Below are 23124 nucleotides of genomic sequence, written 5' to 3'. Positions count from 1 at the left end.
GATGATGGCTCATGTTTAGCATTAACACAACTGGGAGAGTGGATATTCTGCCAAGAAGTAAGGGAAAGAAGTTGGAAACAAAATTATTATAGTTTTTTGTATATAGGGTAGCCAACTCATGAATGACTGAACATATAAATTTGATTAGTTTGTTCTGTCTGCACTATGGGTAGGAAAAAGCTCCTCATAAAAAGGGAGCCACCATGCTCTTCTGTTGGAAGATGGCCAAAATTGCTGCATTGGATGAGGCATGATTGATCAATTTTAAACCTTTATTAGTTTTCCACAGAAGTAGCTGAAATAGTGCAATAGTGAAATCTTTCCAACATAAAATAATTGAAATACATTATAACAACAGGACTATTTCAGCAACTTTCATATTATTTGTTCCATAGTTATTTTGGTTGCTTTATTTATTAAGATAAATGATGTTGGTCACTTATGCTAATTTGCTGCACAATCATAGGCAAATCACTTTACTTCTCTGGGATTTTTGTGCAATATGAGGGGATTGGACTGAATGATCTGTAATATCCCTTTTGGTCTAACATTCCACAATTACCACCCTTCAAACTTGATACTGGAATAAAAAGAGTTAAGTCAGAAGACATATTTTTTTTCAAAAACTGCTGCCTCCTTTTCAAGATGATTACCCAAGGTCTAACCTGCAACAGCTGAGAATGACAGTTCAATCAGCCCATACAACATAATTAATGCAAACTGATCCAGGCAAATGTTTGATGACTTCAAACAGGCAATCTTTTTTAATCTACTTGACATTTCAGACTCAGTTAATGTCTCTCGGGTTACATGGAAATATTCTTTTAGTAAATTCTTCACCTTTTTGAGAAGGTTCCCTGAGACAACTACTCCTTTTAATTTATAGTCTTTTACAAGTCAAGTACTATAACTACTTATTAAGAGAACCAACTGAAGATGGAAGAATGACCACAAATGTGCAAAGTTAGAGAATTTACCTCAAATGTTCATATAGACAAAAAGTCTGAGCAACCAATCAGATATGTAAATTGACTTTAACATAGTGATGTCATTTTGGTCTTCTTTGAGAATGGATATCAACCAACCTACTAACCAAGGTGATGCTTTATAGAAGTTGATGAAAAACAAAATGAAAAAATAAAAAATCTAGAATGTCAAGGGAAATAAAGAAATAGGGATGAAAGGAAATAGCACTTCTGGACATTCACCCAGTATTAGTTTAAAAAAAAAAAAAAAACAGAAATAGATGAGTGGAACAGACTAGACAAGGGAGAATCAGAAACAACAGAATTTGATAATCTATAGTGTTTTATAAAGTAAAAAAACATAAATAACTTGGAAAAAAGTCCTAGAAATTGCTGGAAATAATGTAAAGCAATCTGGCAGAAATTAGGTTTAGACTAATACTTTATTCAATATTTCTACAATAATTCTGATATATAACATAAATATTAAATATCACAGAAAATTAGAAAAGAAACATATATTTTTCACTCTAGAGATGAAATGTATGAGAAAAAATATATATAACTAATTTCTCTACTATAGGTTTGGTCTCCAAGACTGATATAGCTATATAGAGGTATACACATATATGTACACACACACACACACACACATACATACATAGATGTATGTATGTGTCTGTGTGTATCTAACATTCTCCAGCAGATGTGGTCAAAGGAGATGAACAAAACAGTTCTCAAAAGAACTGCAAAATATTCAAAATCACAAATACTCTAAATTACTAATAATAAAAGAAATGCAAATCAAATCAACCTTGAGGTTTTACTTTTCGCTCTGCAAATTGGCAAAAATGAAAAAAAAAATATGGCAATAGTCAGTATTGGAGGAGTTGTGGAATAACAGGCACACATATATTGCTAGTGGATTTGTGAAATTATACCTCTTTTGAAAATTATGTGACTAACATGTCTATAACCTTTGAATTACTGACTCCATTACTGGGCATATATTCAAAGAAATCACAGATTTTATAAAATCCCTGTATCCTCCAAAATATTTATAGCAATATTTTTTGTGATAACTAAGAATTTTTAACAAAGTAGATGTCCATTAATTAAGGAATGGATAAATTCTGAAGCGTGAATGTAATGGAAAATTACTGTGCTGCAAGAAATGATATATGAATACAGCAAAGCATGGATATATCTACATAAACTGATGCAGAGTAAAGTTAAGCAATCAAAAAATATACATTTTAAGTACAACAATGTAAATGGTAAATATACACTAAAAAAATCAAAAGTAAGCATAATTGTAAAGCAGTACACAAATGAAGGACACCCCCTAACACCTACTTTTGTGGATGTGGGAGTTCATTAAGTGAAAAGGATTAGGAAAGGAAATGGGAGTTTGCTAGCCTTAGAAAAGGAAGGCAGTATTATTTTATAAGGGCTCCCACCATAGAAAATCAAATAATGATGGAAAAATAAAACAAGTTATTCAGGAGATCTGATAAGGCAACTAGAGTAATAAATACATCATCCCAAGATATTAAGAGGATGATACAGTTAGAAGATTCCTTGAGGTACAATATAGCAACTTAGGTCCTGGTATCTTGATGTTCTACAACTGGATAAGGCTCTGATGGCATGAAACTAATATAATTATTTGACTCCTGTTGAGTTACTGTCTTTAAAGGGTATTTTCAAAACAATCAAGTTAGGTCTATGTCTTTTTTACATCAGGATATATAATCAATATTCCACAATATCAAGTGCTATCTACTCTACTAACAATAAAATTGATAATGAAGTCTGAGAGCACAGGAAAAGCAAATGCTAAAAAAGTTCAGGCTAAAATTTAATCATTCATATGACAAATATATTTATTCAACACTTGTTGAATTGTTGTTTTCTCTGAACTTATTCCATTAAATTTAAAATTTTAATTATCCCCTTTATCTTAGTAACTCAACCTCCTATCTCTAGAGCAGTATTTTCCATTTTAGGTTCAAATAGTATCAAATTTGAAGGGGGCAATTGTAGAATGTTAGACCAAAAGGGATCTCACAAATCATTCAGTCCAATTCCCTCATATTGCACAAAACCCCAGAGAAGTAAAGTGATTTGCCAATAGGTTCGAAACAACAACTAAGATCTTCAATCTAATTAGACTAAAAAACAAACCAAAACCAAAACACTCTGAGCTAAACAATGCAAAAGAGATGAACACTTTTATTTTACATTCCTTCATAGAACAAAGAACACATAAGAAATCAATGTAATTATCCCCAACTTAAAAAGAAAAAAAAAAATCAAAACCTCTTAACAATTTCCCCTCTCCCAGATGAATTGATGCAGGTTAAGTGAGCAAGCAATAAGGGTGGTATTTCTGCTTTTAAATACAAAAAATTGTCTTTGCTCAATCATGGTCCCAGTAAAACTTTTTTTTTTTCTTTTTAACAACATCCACCAAAAACCAGAGAAGAAGAATAATACTATACAGGTTCTTCCTTTTCTCTGGAAATAATCTGCCACAATTCAGAAGTGTCTGTGAAACCAAGAGATCAGGTCAGCAAGATGAAATACTGGGCGAGAAATTACATCTATGATTTTTATGCTATCACTAGCTATTGCTTCAATCTCTCCCCATACTTCAGCAGCACAATGAAAAGTACTTCTTGAGAGATTTCCTGCTTTAATCATTACAATTCAAAGAACTGAGCAAACTTGTCTTTTTTCTTCTACTGCTCTGGATAGGACAAACATTCAATGTATTCAGGGTACAGGGATTCAGAGGAACTGAAAATCATATATACTATCTCCTAAGGGAGATAAAGAAAATATCACTGAAATATAAATAACATTATTTTAGTGTTTCTTCTTGTGATCCCTCATGTGTGCAGCAATTGAACCAGCTATTTCTGAATTCTTCTTGTTTTGGCCAAAATAATCCAGAAATTCACCATCTGGGCCAATCAAGTACATTATTATTGTATGATCCACCTGTATAAAAAGAGGAAAATATAAACTGATAAGATAAGCAACAGCTGTGAACAAAAAAAAAAAAAAAAAAAAAAAAAAAAAGAAATCATTGATTTCAAGTTTCACCCTTTCTACTCATACATGTTCCAGGGTAGGTTGGGTATGTTTCTTGATTCTTTCTTCCTAACCTGAGTGATTTTACACTGAGATTCTCCAAAGCCTACTTCAGAGATCATCAGACATGCTAAAAAAAAAAAAAAAAAAAAAAAAAAAAAAAAAAGTAAATGACCAATTATTCCATTAAATAAGTTTTCTTGCCTTGTGGTGAGTGTGAAAGAGGTTCTCCCTATTCAATACAACTACTTGGAAATACTATTTAAAACTATGTACATGACTGTGTTGTTAGGTTTTTTTTTGGGGGGGAGGAGGCAGTTGGGGTTAAGTGACTTGCCCAGTGTCACACAGCTAGGAAGTATTGTGTCTGAAGCTGCAAGAAATGCAGCGAATGTCTTCTATTTTATACTTTAATTGTAGCTTCTATTTGAATAACCTTTTTACATTTAAAAAGAACATTAAGATAATTCAGGAAATAGTACAAGTGTTGTTATTCCCATGTTAAAGACTTGGAAACTGAGTCTCAGAGATAAGTGATTTGTTCTGTGAATGAATGTTAAAGCTATTCCCTCAAATCCAAGTCTTCTGACTCCCAAGTCTAGGGTTTTTTCTAATATGATGTATATAATTTTGGTTGTGACCAGTTAATTCACAATGTCTTAAAATAAATTAAATTGTGATAGGAGTGGTAACTGCAGAGGGAGATGTTGAATGAAGTCAGGTCCTCCTGACTTCAGGGCCAGTGCTCTATCTATTGCACTAGATAGCTGCTTCTAAGAACATGTACATAATATGAGAGAAGAGGGTGAAGATAATAACACTGATGCAAAAAGGAAGGTCATTGTAATTTTTTTAAAATGCAGGTGAGAATAGTAGGAAGTCCAGAAAGAAATATAGAAAACTAGGATAATTTAAAAAGTAATTTGCATAATTTATTACCTACTTTTAAAGAAAGCAAGCAGTGTGAAACAGAAATTCACAGTTTCATACAGGATCCTCTTTTTGTGCTTTGTTATATGCATGGAAATGCTTTCTTTTTTGTTCAGATAAATAAAATAAATTTTTTAAAAGTTACACGCATGCATCTGTGCACACACATACAAATTTATGAATAAAAATTCCATCCAATTCCTGAACTTTATTCTATCTTCTTTACAGAGTCTAGTAAATAAAAATATAAATAGTTGCAATAAGAATGGCACTTCTTTGTGTTAAGTTTAAATCAAGCATGGGAATTTTTATTTTGATTGGAATAAGTCTGTTTGATGAAGACTGTTTATTATCCATGCTATTAATACTTGCACAAACCTGCAAAAGCCAGGAAGCCAAAAGAACCAAATCAGCAATCTGGTTTACAAATTTTACCAATGAATCTTGTATGGATGTCAAGAATTTCAAATGTGGAGATTTAAGCCGAAAGGGGATTATTTTATTTTCTCTTTTATAAGCTTTACCATCATGTGATCCTATCTGAAGTAAAGCTCCTCTATGCATATTCCTAAAAAGGCATATAAATGATATTCCTCTGAAGTCATCTTAAATCCATTATCCTTTTTTCTTTTCTGGTAGAGTTCCTAAAACTGTCTCTGGTTTACTTTTCTCTAATTTAAGGTTGGATTAGCTATAACTAATCTTAGCTAAATGTCTCTGGAAAATCCTATTAAAAAAATTCCTTTTGTCTAATGTAAGGTTTAATTAAGTTTTCTTAACTAAATGTTTCCAGGAAGTCCTATTTTAAAAAGGATAGCTCAAATATTGTATTGATCAATCAAGAGCATGATAATAATACTTAGTAACAGAGTCCTCAGAATTAATAGTATGTTTGGCTGTTATTTAGCAAGAAGAATTAGAATGCATACTTAGTACTAAACTAGAGACACATATCCACAAATACAAACATACATAGTATAAAGTTATTTCTTATAATCACACACATGTAAAATGAGAGTCAAGTGACAAAGGTCTATTCATTTAAAGCAAGAAATTTATGCTGAGGGAATTAAAATAGCTAATGTTTTCTTTTGTCTCTGAATAACTCAGTGGGGGAATGCAAATATCACACGGAATACCTGGCTATCCCTTGGCATATATATATATACTAATCAGCATATATACCTGTGTATATAGATAAATATAGAAAGATATATGTAGATATAGAAAGATATCTTACCATATCATACCATTTTGCCTTTCCCTTGTCTTCTACCTCATTGATTTCCAAAGGCAGTATTATCCTTAGGGCTTCATATCTATATGAATTTAATGTCTCAAAATCAATATCAAAATAAGTGTCTAGGAAGGTCTAGGTGCAAAAGATAAAGCCCTAGACCTGGATTTAGGAAGAATTGAGTTTAAGTTTATATTAGATTTTATTCCTGGGGCAGCTAGGTGACTCAGTGGATAGAGCACCAGCCCTGAAGTCAGGAGGACCTGGTCTCAGACACTTAACACGTCCTCGCTGTGTGAACCTGGGCAACTTATTTAACCCCAATTGCCTCAGCAAAAGTTAAAAAAAAAAAAAGATTTTATTCCTTTCCTTTCCTCTTCAAAGTACAATTGTACAAAATACAATTATAAATATTCTAATCCATTCAACATCTCCCTCTGCAGTTACCACTCCTATCACAATTTAATTTATTTTAAGACATTGTGAATTAACTGGTCACAACCAAAATTATATACATCATATTAGAAAAAGCCCTAGACTTGGGAGTCAGAAGACTTGGATTTGAGGGATAGCTTTAACATTCGTTCACAGAATAAATCACTTAATCTCTGAAACTCAGTTTCCAATCTTTAACATGGGAATAACAACACTTGTACTATTTCCTGAATTATCTTAATGTTCTTTTTAAATGTAAAAAGGTCATTCAAATAGAAGCTACAATTAAAGTATAAAATAGAAGACATTCGCTGGCACAAAGAGTTTTATGGATCATACCTTCGTTCCTTGGGATCTAGTTTCAGAGAGCCCTTTCAGCTGTATGGGGAGGAGAAGGGGATAGGGTGGGGAGAATTGATGTCTACAACATGTGGACATAACTAAGTGCCCACAAAGGATTAATATATGTTCTATTAAAAACTGACTTACCCTCTATGACTGGATAATTATAAGGCTCATATACATTATCACAATGCAAACTGATACTGCCTCAAAGAAGCAAGCTCATAAATGTTCAGGTATAGAACTAGTTGTAGATCCAGATCTTATCTATTCTGTCAACCATCCTAATTTGACTGAAGCATTCCTGGTTTTAGAAAACCTGCATGATAGTGGACAGATACCTTTAACCTCAGTTAAGGATTTCTACCAACTTAATTCAAAGAAAGACATAGCAGATTGGAACAGAACAGGTAAAGAAAAGCAGAAAGGAAGGGAAAAAGGGAAAGAGTGATAAAAACTTTTATAGTGATAAAGGAAAAAAAAAATTAGTGAGTTGGTTCAGTATTAAGTTCTCTTTGTTACATGTACTATTTACCTGAAAAACAGATTTTAGAATATGTAACTTATCCTCTGAAACTCATATTGTCTTTTCTGGAAAGGGAATTAAGATTATTTGCTTTTCTAATTAAACACTAAGGAATATTTGCAGAAAATGTTTTCTGCTCTAATTATGAAGGTTTAGCACAAAGATTTTAGGTATAGAGATTTTTAAGGCTTAAATGTACTTGATTAATTCTCTAGACAATAAAGTTCTTTAACATTCAATGCTGTATTCCTGATTTACTTTTCTCTCTTCGGGGATTAAAAAGGCTTGATTCCACAACTTTATTTTTATTTAAGGGAGGAAAAAAAAAAAAAAAAAAAAAAAGACTAATCATCTTATTTCACCCAAGCTGGAAGTACAATGGCTACTTGTGGGTTCAATACCTCTACTGATTAGAATAGAACTTTCAATCTACTCTATTTCCACTCTGGCCAATTTGCCCCTCTCCTTTGGTGACCTAAATGGTCCCCTTTCCTTCATCATCATTGTGGTACACAGGAAAGATCAATAAGTTTGGAATCACTGGCATTAAAGACTACCTCTGTATCTTACTAGTGGAGGAACCTAAAGTAATTTAACCTTTATAGCCCTCATTTTACTCATCTGCAAAATGAAGGACAGATTAAGAAGCCTCCTGAGAGCTGCCTTACTCTAAAATGACTATTCTATAATCTTTCCCTCTATGGATCTAAAAGGCTAGATCATTGGTAAAGTCTTACTCAAGGAAAATACTTAAGTGCCCTAGCAACAAAAATCTAAAGACCAGAATCATGGCTCCCTCTACCGGTCAATTTACACAATAACTCTAAAATAAACATTTCCTAGAGATCCAGAGCTAAGAGGATCAGTTAGTTCAATTCCCTTATTTCACGAATGAGAACATTAAGGCTCACAAAAAGGGGGAGAAATCACACAGGTAATTAGCAAAGGTATAAAATCTGAACCAAGGTCTTCTGCTTCAGATACAATGCTTTTTCCCATACAATTTTGCCTTTCCCTTGTCTTCTACCTCATTGATTTCCAAAGGCAGTGTTAATTACCCTAGGGGCTTCTGGAAATGATAGGTCAGGTATTTGGAGAGACTTGTAGGAAGTCTGGTTGCTGCAAACTTGGAGGCCTATGGGAAGTGGATGTGCAAGGTTGGGAGTAGATAATTCTGTGTCCCATTAGCATTGTGAAAGCTAGAGACCTTCACATGGATTCAAGGTCTTTTTATGAGCAGAACCCAACTTACAAATGAGTTTTATTCTAAAATAATATTAGCAATGTCAATTCAAATGTCAAAATTTTCTAACAGAAATAAGACTACAAATGGGGAAATCAAATAATTTAAACAATGAAAATCTTATTAACAAATGATAACTTTCTTTTCTTTATGAAAAAACGCCAAAAGACCTGCAAGAATGAAGTTTGGTAATTTGACCCTAATTCATTCTGATCTCAAAACAAAAACGTGTCCTTAAGGAACTGCATGTGATTGGTGCAATTCTCTTTATTTTATTTATTTATTTTTCATCCTCAACTTCAATGATACTCTCCAGAGGTTAACAGGGAAATATAAGTAACTTGGGTTGGAACTGAGCATTTACTTACTATATAGTCTTCATCTTCATCCTTGGGTCCTGGACTGTAATAAACTCTGTATGCTCTGGCAACTTGATCAATCTCATTTGGACCACCTGTCAAGCCAACTAACTTGGGAGAAAATTCTAAAAAGGAAACCAACAAATGAGCATGGTGTTAATGTAATACATCTAAAACGCCCTTCTCTATTTGATCTCTCAACATTAATTGCCAGCGTTAAATGAAATATGTTTATTTGGATGCACCCCATGATTTTGCTTGATCCCAACTATTTCTAAGCTGCTATGGTGCTAGGAATAAGACTAAAGACAATCTAAAACAGTTCAAACTTTTTAATGTTAACCACCACTTCAAAGCCAGTCTACATTTTAAAAAAGATTTACAGAATATTAAATTGGAAAAGACACCACAAATTATCTAATCCAACCTCTTAATTTTACCAGTGAAACCGAGTCCAGACAGATTATTTAACTTGCTCAAAAGTTAGGGGGAGAGAGAGTAGGTAGTATCCTCCATGAATCCAGGAGGACCTGAGTTCAAATCTGGCCTCAGATACTTAACACTACCTAGTTGTGTGACCCTGGTCAAATCACTTAACCCCAAATGCTTCACCAAAAAATTACTAAGAATAACAACAAAAAAGATAAGGGGAAAAAATAGAGTCAGGGGTAGAGGCAGGAGTCAAATTCAGATCTCTCTAAATCATTTCTTTCATTTAAATCACTTTTGGGGGTTAGCAAAAATTTGTAAATAACTATCTAAGTAAAGCTTTCATTTAGTAAAGCTCAAAAAATGATCAAAGAATTGGGATATTTTATTGTGTAACCTTATAGAAAATGTCATGATTAAGTAATTTATAGCAAGTTACACACTATTTTGAGATAATTTTCTTGTTAATACATTTAATGCTTAGTACATGTATCAATGCTCAACTACTAATAAAGAAGAGTTGTCTATGGCTGGGCTACCTTTTCATAAAATCATCTATAATACATTTCTTGACCAAGAATAAACCAATTAAGAATCTATGTTGGTGAAGTTTTAAAAAGTCAAATTAGTGAAAAGGTGAAAAACATTTCACCTAAATTCATTTTGCTACTTTCTTTCTTGCTATCAAAATGTTATCAAAAATGCCTTTCAACAGGTGTAGAAAACATATTTTCTTCTTTTGGATTAATTTTAAATTGAAAAAATGTTCAGGAATCAAAAAAAGGCAGTTTAATTTTTCTTTTTAATTCTACTTAGAAAGAGGAAGGTGAAGACTATTGACTATATATCCATATTTTTTTAGCTTCTTACTAACCTGCGGAAACAAGATTAATTTTTCTACTAGAAAAACCCTTCATTTCAAATAAATGATAAATTTAATATTCAAAAACATACAAGTAAACTATATTTTATCTGTTATTAAAACAATATTTATCTATTGAATAAAAATAGTTGTAATATTTAAGATAAATGTTTCAGTTAAATTAAAATATCTTATTTCTGATGATGGTTGTAGCTGTCCTAAATAACATGATAAAACCCAAAAGCCATGATTTGGATTAAACTGAGGATGATTCAGCTACCAAAGCCTTCATGAAGCAATTGCTTCATTTGATTTCATAAATAAAATGGCCATATCATGATTTTGTTTTCTAATGTAATTGTAAAATTTATTAGGAAATTATTAGGAAAAATAATTCAATTAATCAATCAATATTTATTAAATATTTACTATGTTCCTGACACTGCTAAGTATCAACAAACAAATAACTACAAATAATACAAAAAAACTACTAACTCAAACCATATCCTCAAAGAGCTTACAACCCTATGAGGGAGACCACACATATAAATTAGAACATACAAGCTAAGTACAGAGGCAGACAACATGTCAAAAAAAGTATCTACATACATACAATATAGAGAGAATGGTTTCACCAAGTTGGGGGGACTAGAAAAGCCCTTCTGCAGGTGGTGACTAAATTGAGTTCAATGCAAGGATTTTAAGGATCAGAGGCTGAATTGGAGAGTACAATATTTAGAATCTAGAAGTGATCTTAGGGATTATCTAAACCCCCTCATTTTATAAAGAAACTGAAGATCAAAATAGTTAAGCAGCTTGATCATCATTATCAAGATATTTAAGTGATTTATTTGATTTATCCAAGAGCCTAGCTCTAGTATGATTAAGACAGAACTGGTCTAGTACAACAAAAACAATCAGTGCAATGGAACAAGCATACATACGCATCAAAATGCTTTACCTGAAATGAAGCCCTAACCTCTATCAATAATAAGTGAATAGTCTCAATGGAGTCAGGGTTGAAAGAACTCCTAAGAACCATCCATTTTGTGAAAATGTAAAGGATTAAAATGAATTACTAATTTCAAGATGGCAGTTAGGTTACTGAGACAAATACTTGGATCAATTGATTAGGAAAAAGAAAATATATCTTGGGGATGAATCATGCCTTGATTTTTAATTTCTAAGATTCCTTTCAACTCTAAATTCATTCTATTGACTAAAAAGCCTTTTGTTAAGTTAGCTTTGGAAGTAGACACTATATACATAACACACTGTTTAAGGGAAAAACTGTTCTGATTCCAGATAACTGACATAATACTGCAATGGAACTCAATGGTAATTGAGGTCTTCCCATAAAGAAAACTGAAGGTCAAGACATTGGTAACCTTAACCCAATACTGGAAGTAGAATACATTATAATCCAATTTTACATTATTCAATCAACATCAATTAAGATAGCATGTGCAACATAAAGGCTTTTCAAATTATAAAGTAAATACATTATTATAAAGTAATACTGCAAGTATTATTATATTATATAACCTCAACTGGTTCCTCACTGTTGCTAGGTAATCTTACTCTATACCTCCCTTATCAAATCAAAATCTTGCTTTCCATCTCTCCTCAAACTTTTCATGGTTACTCCTTCCTCCACCTCTCAACTGAGAGCCTTGCTTCATAAGTGCAGAAAAAATTGAGGCCATTGGCCATGAACTTCCTCTTCTTCCATATTTCTTAACTAGGATCACTCAGGTGCCTTCTGCCATTTTCTCCTCTACCCTTGTCTCATATGATGCCAGGGCTTTACTCTTTACCAAAACTAATCCAATCCTTCTATTTGTTCAACTTGCTCTCACTTATTTTCAACCTTTCTCTCTATCCATTCATTTCCTACTAATTACAAATTACAAACATGCCCATGCCTCCCTTATCCTGAAAAATCCTTCACTTGATCTTTCCATCCCTGCTAATTATTATCCTATTTCTTCTGCCCTTTGTAATTTAAAGTCCTCGAAAAGGCCAACTAAAAGCCTCTACTTTTTCTCCTCTTACTCTTTTCTTAATTCCATTATTATCTGGTTTCTAACCTTATCATTCCACTAAAACTTCTCCTTTCCAAAGTTACTAATGGCCCCTTAGTTGTCAAAACCAAAGGCCCTTTCTCAATCCTTATTTTTTGACAGTGTTGCTCTCTTCTCTTTATAATTTCAGTACACCATTGTCTCCTGGTTCTACTCCTTTTTTTCTGACCACTCTTTCTATATATCCTTTACTGGATCCTCTTTTAGATCATGCCCTCTAACCACAGGTGTCCTTAATGTTTTTGTCTTGGATCCTCTTCTTTTCTACCTCTATACTAAGGGTGGAGAACATCCTGCCCATGTTCAAAAAAATCAACTGCAGGTGATGATGAGCTGAAAGTATAACAACATCCCATTGCTTGAGTTCTATTAAGTTGATAATGTTTGTCCTTGGTAGAAAAAAGGTTCCCCACCCCCCCTCTATATTACATTACTTGGCAATGTCATCAGCTCCCATAGATTTAATTACAACTTCTATGCTAATGATTCCCAAATTTACTTATCCTATCCCAAACTCTGTTATTTCCAAGCTCTCAACTCCAACTGTCTTGCGGATAGCTCAAACTGGATATTCAGCAGACATCTTATACTCAATGTGTCCAAAAAGGAACTTAGTATCTTTTTCTCCTAAATATTTCCCACCTCCTAAATCCCTTATTACTCTAGAGAGCAGCAACATTCTCCCAATGTCACAGTAACAACCTAGGAGTTATCACTCTCTTTCATTCCTCTCTGCAATGCAATCTTCCTCCATTAAGTCATTAAAGTGATTTCCCTTAAGCTGAGGTCTGATCACATTACTCTTATTTAATAAACTTTAGTGATTTTTGTTTACCACCAGGAACAAATATAAAATGCTCTGGAGACGATTAGGTGGTGAAGTGGATAGAGCACCAGCCCTGAAGTCAGGAAGACCCAAATTCAAATTTGATCTCAGACACTTGAACACTTCCTAATTGTGGCAAATCACTTAATCCCAAGTGCTCCAGCATAATAAATAAGTAGGTAAGTAAATAATTTTATATATTCAATATATATACATATATAATATAAAAATATAAAAATATATATATATATATATATATATATATATATATATATATATATAAAAATAATGCTCTTGCATTCAAAATCCTTTACAACACAGTTCCCTCCTAGTTATTTCAAATGAAATAATATATATGAAAGCATTCTGAAAAGCATCAAATTAGCCAAAAATAAATAAATAGCACATATGCATATATTTTTAATATAAAAAATAAAAATTATCATATCTTACCTTTCACATACCTTGCAATAGCTTCTCTGTTATCTCTTTCAGGGTCAATAGTGATGAAAAGTGGTATTAAATTTGGCAGAGTTGGAATACTATCTGAAAGACAGTTTTTATTAGTAGAGATCAATACCATTTATCATCATCCTAATTTTAATGGACAGATTAGTTCAGTAGTTTAAATAACAGACTGAGGATTTAAGATCGTTCTAACTTGGCTTTTTATCCTTCAACTCCTTTTTACAAAAAGAAAGCACTTAACAGCATAGTGAAAAGTAATTCTATTCCAGTTTATTATAAAAATGCTAATACTATTTCTGGTCATATCCCAGAAGGACTTACAGTTTTAGACGCATATCAACTTGGATATTCTGATTTCTACTACAAAAATTTTACATTTCACCATGCTGCTTTATAAAACATTTATTAAATATTCACTACAATGGATGTATTTAGTATATACAAACTTTTGTAAACAAACTGTTTCTTATCTTTAGATAACAACTGGGGTATATTCATTTATGTTAAGTAGCAATTAATAATAGACAATGCTCTAGTGAAAAAAAAAAAAGGCATTTCCCTAAGCTCCACCTTGGTGTCTGAAATAGTGATGAATACATGAAACCTGTTCATGTACATGTACTTTTTAGTGGATTGGAGAGTTGAGCCACAGCCAAGCACCAACCTTTGTGGCTCATTATAGCCAACTAGAGAAAAAGATCAGAGAAAAGAACTGGGAGAAATTAAGGTAAATAACAGAAAAAGATCTGATCAAAGAGCCAAAAAAACAGAACTTATTCTGCCGTACCCCTTTTTATGACTTTCTGTGCCAACAATAATTACAATTTCTTCTGAAAACAGTTTATGTGCTTGACCATTTTTCCTTTTCAAATGCTTATTATACTGTAGGTTTTGGGGATTCTATTATTTTATTCATCCCTTAATTACTTTTGTTACTTGTGATTTTACTAAAGAGCTTAGTAAGGAAATGCCTTCAAACCAATACAGATAGCAAAATTACTATTACTTAGTGTAAAGTTGACCCTTTATCCATGAATACCTCTTTATACTATTTTCCTCTGGTCCTATTGCAGACTGAATATATATCTTTTCTGCATTATTAAGAACTTCAAACTTTTGAAATTTATTCCTAGTATTTTCAAAGAAAAGTTTTTATTGTCTGAAAATATTTGGTTCACAAACTTTTACAAGCTATTGAAAGTGATGGAATAATTAATAAATCAGTCTATTAAATATCTAACAGTGTGAGTCTACTGTACTTAAAGGATTTTCAATAATTTATAATTTTTTGATACACATACCATATATATCAAGGATTTTCACTTTGATCTTTAAGAAGACAAACTTTAAATTTTAACTTTGTTTCAGCTGGCCTAAAAACAAACTCAGTTGAAGAAAACACTTTAGCCTAAAAGAACCACCCCCAGAATAGGATAAAATTAATGCGGGCACATTTTTATATCCAGTATTTATTATGAGCAGTCCAGATTTAAGATACATTTTAATACCTTATTTAAGTTTTGAAAACTATTGTAATTCCAATTGTAATACTGATCAAGTAGTGATACTGCATGACTGTAAGTTATGGGATATAATAACTTCTAAAGGCTTAAATGTCAAGAAAACTAATGAAATAGCAACAGTATTTCGGGGTTAAGGACAGGAACCTAAGGAGAAAATATCTACTTATATGAAACTATAGCCAAATCACAAGACTGAAATAAGAAAGCCTAACTATTTGGTAATAAATTCTTTAGCCAAAACAACCCATAAATCAAAGAAAAAAAAACAAAACAAAATAGTTTAATTTTATCCCCTTTCTGCTACAACAGTGACAGTGGCAAAGAAGCAAAAAAAAAAAAAAAAAAGAGAGACAGAAGATCTTAGCAGCAGACTGTGTAGATTGTCTACAAAAATGAGCTAAGATGCATGTAATTTTAAGTATGAGATTCTTATCTAGTAAACAATATCTAGTAAGACATCATTAAGGGAAGAAAATTATATAAATCTTGACATTCTTGATATTTTGCATTGCACTGTTGTATGGCTTATTATTAATATCTTTTTTAAAAAGAAGGAAATAGAAAGATAAATTCTATTAAGAATCTGTCAAGGCCTTCCAAGTTAAATAAGCATATGGTGGCATCAATAGGGGACAATAGTGATAAAAACTAAGAAAATATGGTCCTGGAGCGAGAAAGAAGATTGTAAGGCTTGTAAAAAGTATGGAAGTTTCATGTCTATACATCATGATTGCCTTCTTTGAGAAATTGATAGGCACTGGAAATGGTGAAATCATACTAAAAAAAAAAATGAAACTGGTTTTATTTTTAAAAGACAGAAAATGTCTTTTTACTGATGTGAAAGTTATTTCTAAAATAGCGTTCTTAGACCATTGTCAGAAATCATGACATTTTTTAATGATCTAGAAAAAATAATAATAAGGTTGAGAATCTCAAGGGAATTAATGAAAAAAAAAATCAAATGAAGGTGGCCTAGCTGTACCTGATCTAAAACTATATTATAAAGCAGCAGTCACCCAAACCATTTGGTATTGGCTAAGAAATAGATTAGTTGATCAGTGGAACAGGTTAGGTTCACAAGACAGAATAGTCAACTATAGCAATCTAGTGTTTGACAAACCGAAAGATCCTAACTTTTGGGATAAGAATTCATTATTTGACAAAAACTGCTGGGATAACTGGAAATTAGTATGGCAGAAATTAGGCATGGACCCACACTTAACATCGTATACCAAGATAAGATCAAAATGGGTCCATGATTTAGGCATAAGAACGAGATTATAAATAAATTAAAGGACCATAGGATAGTTTATCTCTCAGACCTGTGGAGGAGGAAGAAATTGTGACCAAAGATGAACTAGAGACCATTATTGATCACAAAATAGAAAATTTTGATTACATCAAATTAAAAAGCTTCTGTACAAACAAAACTAATGCAAACAAGATTAGAAGGGAAGCAACAAACTGGAAAAACATCTTCACAGTTAAAGGTTCTGATAAAGGCCTCATTTCCAAAATATATAGAGAATTGACTCTAATTTATAAGAAACCAAGTCATTCTCCAATTGATAAATGGTCAAAGGATATGAACAATTTTCAGATGATAAAATTGAAACTATTACCACTCATATAAAAGAGTGTTCCAAATCACTATTAATCAGAGAGATGCAAATTAAGACAACTCTGAGATACCACTACACACCTATCAGATTGGCTAAGATGACAGGAAAAAATAATGATGAATGTTGGAGGGGATGCGGGAAAACTGGGACACTGATGCATTGTTGGTGGAGTTGTGAATGAATCCAACCATTCTGGAGAGCAATCTGGAATTATGTTCAAAAAGTTATCAAACTGTGCATACCCTTTGATCCAGCAGTGCTACTACTGGGCTTATACCCCAAAGAGATACTAAAGAAGGGAAAGGGACCTGTATGTGCCAAAATGTTTGTGGCAGCCCTGTTTGTAGTGGCTAGAAACTGGAAAATGAATGGATGCCCTTCAATTGGAGAATGGTTGGGTAAATTGTGGTATATGAATGTTATGGAATATTATTGTTCTGTAAGAAATGACCAGCAGGATGAATACAGAGAGGCTTGGAAAGACTTACATGAACTGATGCTAAGTGAAATGAGCAGAACCAGGAGATCATTATATACTTCAACAACGATACTGTATGAAGATGTATTCTAATGGAAGTGGATTTCTTTGACAAAGAGACCTAATTCAGTTTCAATTGATCAATGATGGACAGAAGCAGCTACACCCAAAGAAAGAACACTGGGAAATGAATGTAAACTGTTTGCATTTTTGTTTTTCTTCCCAGGTTATTTTTACCTTCTGAATCCAATTCTCCCCGTGCACAAGAGAACTGTTTGGTTCTGCACACACATATTGTACCTAGGATATACTGCGACATATTCAACATATATAGGACTGCTTGCCATCTAGAGGAGGGGGTGGAGGGAGAGAGGGGAAAAATTGGAACAGAAGTGAGTTCAAGGGATAATGTTGTAAAAAATTATCCTGGCATGGGTTCTGTCAATAAAAAGCTATTATTAAAAAAAAAAAAAAAAAAAAAAAAATCATGACATTCAAGGAAAGTTAACACCAAACTAAACTATGTAAAGAAGCTGATGAGAAAAAGATAAACGATTAAGTAGCATCATCTACTACTACTATTAGTACTATGTATAGGAGATGTTTGAAAAATAGGTTTTGCCAATGTTAAATCAAAGTTTCAGGTTTTGGTTTAGGGTTAGCTGGATAGCTCAGTGGAGAGAGCACCAGGCTTGGAGTCAGGAAGACCTGAATTCAAATGTAGTTCCAAATTCACTTAATCCTCTTTGCCTCAGTTTCCTTACCTGTAAAAATGAACTGAAGAAGGAAATGGCAAACCATTGCAGTATTTTTGCCAAGAAAACCCCAAAAAGGTTCATAAAGAGTCAGATATAACTGAAGTGAATGAATAACATGAATAATGAATAACAAATCAATCTTTTACAAGGTTGAAAATGAACTTAGAAAATTTACCAAAACAATAGACTAATTTGATATTGACAGTGTTCTTATAAATTTCCAATAAGATACTATAAGAAGCAGTAAGAAATACAATATGGGAACATATTCATTAGAAAACAGTATCTCTTACCAATTTCATCCACTACAGCTATCATTTTTTCCAGTTCCTCTGGACAAATATCAGGACAATGTGTGAAACCAAAATAAATTAGTATCCATTGTCCCAGGTAGTCCTTATCAGTTTTGGGTTCTCCATTGTGATCCATGAGTGAGAAAGGTCCTCCAAGTAAAGGTTTTCCTATGGCTCGCTTCCGTTCCTTCTCTAACTCTAAAATAAAATATTAAAAATCAATAAGCAGCTAGGACACTCGTTGGCTCATCACTTTGTCAGCTAAGGAATACAGTTAGTAAGGGAAATAGAAATAATATATGACATAATTTCTACCTATAATTCACATGAAACAAAATGACAGGAAAAAAATTGAATGCTAAATCATTTAGAGTACTCATAACTTAATTGATTTAAAAATTGAAAAACTGCATTCAATTCAACAAGCATTTATGGCACTGTTAACTCAAAGACAAAATGAAATAGATACTGTCCTTAAGATGTATACATCTATTGAGGAGAAACAACATGCATCTAGATATAAGTAATAAACATATATCAAAAAAATAATGAGGTATCACATTAATAAGAAAAGTTCACATAAAAAAGGTTAACACAAGTTCAGATTTGAAAGGGAGTTAAGCATTTCAGAAGGCAAAGAGGAGAAGAAGAACATTGGGACAGTCTGTCTTTCAAAAGCATGAGTGCCATTTATAGACTACTGTGGGTAAAAGCAAGGAGGCCAGTTTAGCTGAAGAACTGACTTTGTTACTAAAGGAAGGTGAAATCATTCTAGAAATATAGGTTTGAGCTAGATTGTGAAGGACTTTAAATGCCAAATAGAAGTTTACATTTTACTTAGAAGAAAAAGGGAACCAAAATGAAAATCCCTGAGCAAGCAAATAAAACCTATACTGTAGAAATATCAATTTGACTGCTTTTGGACGATGGATTCAAAAAGGAAAGGATTAAAGGGAGAACAATTAGGAGACTACTGCAATATTCCAGGCAAGAGGTAATAAGGATGTGAATTAAAGAATTGACAAAACTTGTCAGCCAGTGGAATATGAGAGAGTGAAAAGGTGCAGATGATTTCAAGATAGATGCTGGTATCCTTAGCAGAAATAGGGATGTCAGGAATAAGGGTCAGTTTAGGAAGAAGAAAATTAGTTCCATTATGGACATGATAAATTTGAGGTACCTATGGGACATCCAGATGGAGAGAATTAAGGGCTAGGCATATAGATTTAAAAGTTATCAGCAAAGAAATGAAACACTAAGAGAATCAAAGACATCATCAAGAAGGAGAGGAAGCTACTTCTGACAGAGCCCCAGAGTATACATAGTTCAGTTTAAGATGGAACAATATGACAGGTGGGAGATTCAGGAAAAAGCAATATCACAAAAAACACACAGAGAAGAAAGAATCTAGAAGAGGATAGTAAACAATAGAAAATACTGCAGAAATTAATGATTAGGAAAAGGAAGTTGAATTTAGCAATAAAATATTGTTGGTATCCTTGAAATTTCAATTTCAGTTGAAAGGTTTACTAATAAGCTAGATAGAAGAATGAAAAAATTGTGTGAAGAGAAAAAGAAATTTAAGATGAAAGCTTTACAGGATGGCAGGAACAAGCGAAAATTTGTGAGGTATGTGGCAAGTTTTTTCAATGAACAGAGCAGGAGCCAGTGGACAAAAAAAAAAAAAAAAGAAGAAGAAGACTATAAAGAAACTGAGGATAATAGAAAGAATCAACTCTCAAGAGTGAAAAGGGGGAGCTGGAATAAAAGCACAAATAAAGGGATTAACCCCGAAGAAGGATCAATTTTTTCTCAAAAGGTGAAGCAAAAGATGAGGAAATGAAGGATGATTTGAAGAGTTGAACTAGGGTCATGATGAACTATACTCTTCTGAGCAAGAGAGGGAAAAGATTGGTATAGATGGCATGAATGGAAAAGAAGTCTGGCACAGTCTGTAAGGAGTGTAAGTAACCAAGAGCTTCAACATATTCTCATTTCCAAATTAAAAAACTAACAAAGTTATAGCTTAGAATGAGTCCCCAAACAGATTTATGCAACATCTTAAAATGGTATAGGACAAAATGCTATGGTACAAAAAGGAATCTAAAGCAATGAACTATAAATCTCCTAAGAACAAGTTCTAATGCTAGTATATAATTATAAAATGCTTTGGTCAAAGGTCATCAGGGGATAGAGGATATGTACGTACTTTCTTCTTTTTCTTTCTTGAAGTACTTCATGCCAGCCAATAAAGCTCCACCAATAGCAAATGTGAATGCCAAGGACTTCCAGGAAACAGGCTACTAGGACAGAAATGTCAACAGTAAAAATAATAATAGGATGCAATTATGTTATCCTATTGATTTACATAAAAATGTAATAAAACCTATGCTGATCAAAATATATATAAGCCCTAATAGCCAACCAAGCTATTTGATACAATGTATTTGAACTTATACAAATTTCCATTTATTCTTTGATGTTGAAATGCAAAGGAATAATTACATACTGTATACTGACACACAAGCAAAAGCAAACTGAAGTAGTAAAAATGATAGGCAGCTCCACCTCTAAGGGTTATAACCTGTTCTCATTTGAATGACTGCCATTAGTACTGTGATCATGTTGATTACTCATTCAAAAAAATAGTTCTTGCTCTTGAGCACTTGCTAAGGTTATCTGAGATATTAAATTACTTAAAAAATAAAATCTTTAAGATTAAAAGTAGTAGAAATTGTAGGAAAAAAACCATGAGTCTTCAAGTGTCTTCCAAAAAAAAGGGTTATGATTTCCTCCTAGCAACAAAAAACACTGTTTTGACCTAGAAGAAAATTCTTTCCCAAAGACACTGACTCCGTGAAAATGCTGTATGTTGAAATAGAAACAGACACAAGGTCAGAAGACAATTTTAAATCAAATCCCAAAGTATTATCTTGCAGTCCAGAGGATGTTAGAATTGGAAAGGACCTTAAGATCGAGTCTTAAGACCCTCATTTTTAAGGAACAGTAAATGAAGGCCCAGAGAGGTTAAATGGCCTGCCCAGGGTCACTCAGCTAAACAGATCTTCACAGCCTTTATAGAATGTTTCTTAACTTGAGTCTTTTCCTTATCTATAAAATGGAGACAGTACTATGCCACCTCAAAAGGTTATTATAACTAACCTAATATACTTTGTGAATAAAATACATCAAACGAAACAAAACCCAATTATTAGTCTAAGACTAGATGTAGCATGTAATAGTGAGTAGGTTAGCCATGAAGTTACCAAGAGGGCTTATTCTAGTCCTAACTCTGATACATATCGCCTGTGAAACACTAAGCAAGTCACTCAACTTCCCAGAACAGCAGCTGATCTGCAGAGGGAATTTCCTACACCACTGAAATCTCAGGCCCCGGAAAAAAAAAAAAAAAAAGTATGAAGTATTTATGCGTGTTATACCATAGAATTATATGGAATAAACTCTGTAAACCTTAAGTTGTTATAAAAAAAAAAAAAAAGTAAGTTCTCAAGTCCAAAAAAAAAATTATTAACCCAGATACATTCCTTCTTAAGAGCTGGAAACTGGAATCAAAGCAAGACAGTCCCTCTTCTCAAACTCACAGTCAAACTGGGGAGACAACTATGCGGAGACAAGCACATACAAGATAAACTGGAAATAATCAATAGAGAGCATGCACTAAGGCTTGCTGAAAGTGAGGTTTGAAAAAAGCAAGGAAGGCCACGGGGGCCAAGATGAGGACCACAGAATTCTGGGCATGGAAGGTAGCCAATGGAAATGCCTAATCGGGAGATGGAAGTGTCTTAGTCAAGGGAGAGGCAGGAGTCCAGTGCAATGCACCAAGGGAAGGGCAAGGAATTGTGGGAAGATTGGAGGAGGAGAGGTTAAGAAAGGCTGTGAACGCCGGAGAGAATTTTTTTTGCTCCTGGCAGTGATTATCAGAACGATGATGATAACCGCTGATGAACAGAAGAGCCTCCTCTTTGGGAGTCATGATTTAGGAAGGGATAAAAGCAGATGCAGGGTGGCCGGGTAACCAAATGCTGGGTCAGGAAGACTCATCCTCCGTTTAAATTTGGTCTCAGACACTAGCTGTGTGACCCTGGGAGAGTCACTTAACTTTGTTCCGCCTTCAACACGAACAGAAGGAAGTGTCAAAGTTCGGGGCAGGGAGGCTTGGTTAGGCGGGAGGGGGAGGAGAGCGCCGGAGCTCGGCGGGACTCTCGGGGCACCTCTGCCTGGGCGCTCCTAACTCACCCCTGCGGCGCGGGGGCTGCTCTGGCCCTTGGTTCCTCGCGGCAGCGGCCCTGCGGTGGAAAAGGACCGGCGCCCGCAGGCTCCATTTGTGGCCCGCGCGAGCAGCCAGAAAGTCAAAGGCTGCAAGGCCGGCGTCTCCCCGGCCCGGGGGAGCGCGGGGAGCTCTCTTGCACCAGCCGGGGTGAGGAGGCCTCTCGGGCTCTCCAGAGCCGGGCTTCGGCACCGCAGTTTCCGCAGCGAAGGCCCCCCAGGGCGCACGCTCAGGGACGCCAGACCCCTGGAGGATCGCAGCGCCAACAGGGAGCTCGCCATCGGGGGAAAGGCAGACGCCGCGGGCCCAGCACCGCGGGCCTCTCTAACTTCCGGCTGAAAGGGAAAGGCATTGAGA

General features: G+C 33.9%; 1 protein-coding gene across 1 annotated transcript; it reads right to left on the bottom strand.

The window, feature by feature from the left end:
* Positions 1-1389: 1389 nt before the first annotated feature.
* Positions 1390-23119, bottom strand: LOC100918395 (protein SCO1 homolog, mitochondrial). Its single transcript, XM_012550287.3, has 6 exons — positions 22737-23119; positions 20689-20779; positions 18480-18677; positions 13791-13883; positions 9146-9261; positions 1390-3971 (listed from the first exon to the last, which is right to left on the bottom strand). The coding sequence occupies exons 1-6, from the start codon at positions 23046-23048 to the stop codon at positions 3837-3839; spliced, it is 945 nt and encodes a 314-aa protein (XP_012405741.1). The 5' UTR covers positions 23049-23119; the 3' UTR covers positions 1390-3836.
* Between the last annotated feature and the right edge of the window lie 5 nt (positions 23120-23124).

This window comes from Sarcophilus harrisii, chromosome 4, assembly GCF_902635505.1.
Source record: "Sarcophilus harrisii chromosome 4, mSarHar1.11, whole genome shotgun sequence".
Classification (NCBI taxonomy): Eukaryota; Metazoa; Chordata; class Mammalia; order Dasyuromorphia; family Dasyuridae; genus Sarcophilus; species Sarcophilus harrisii.
This window is presented reverse-complemented; position numbering and strand designations above follow the sequence as displayed.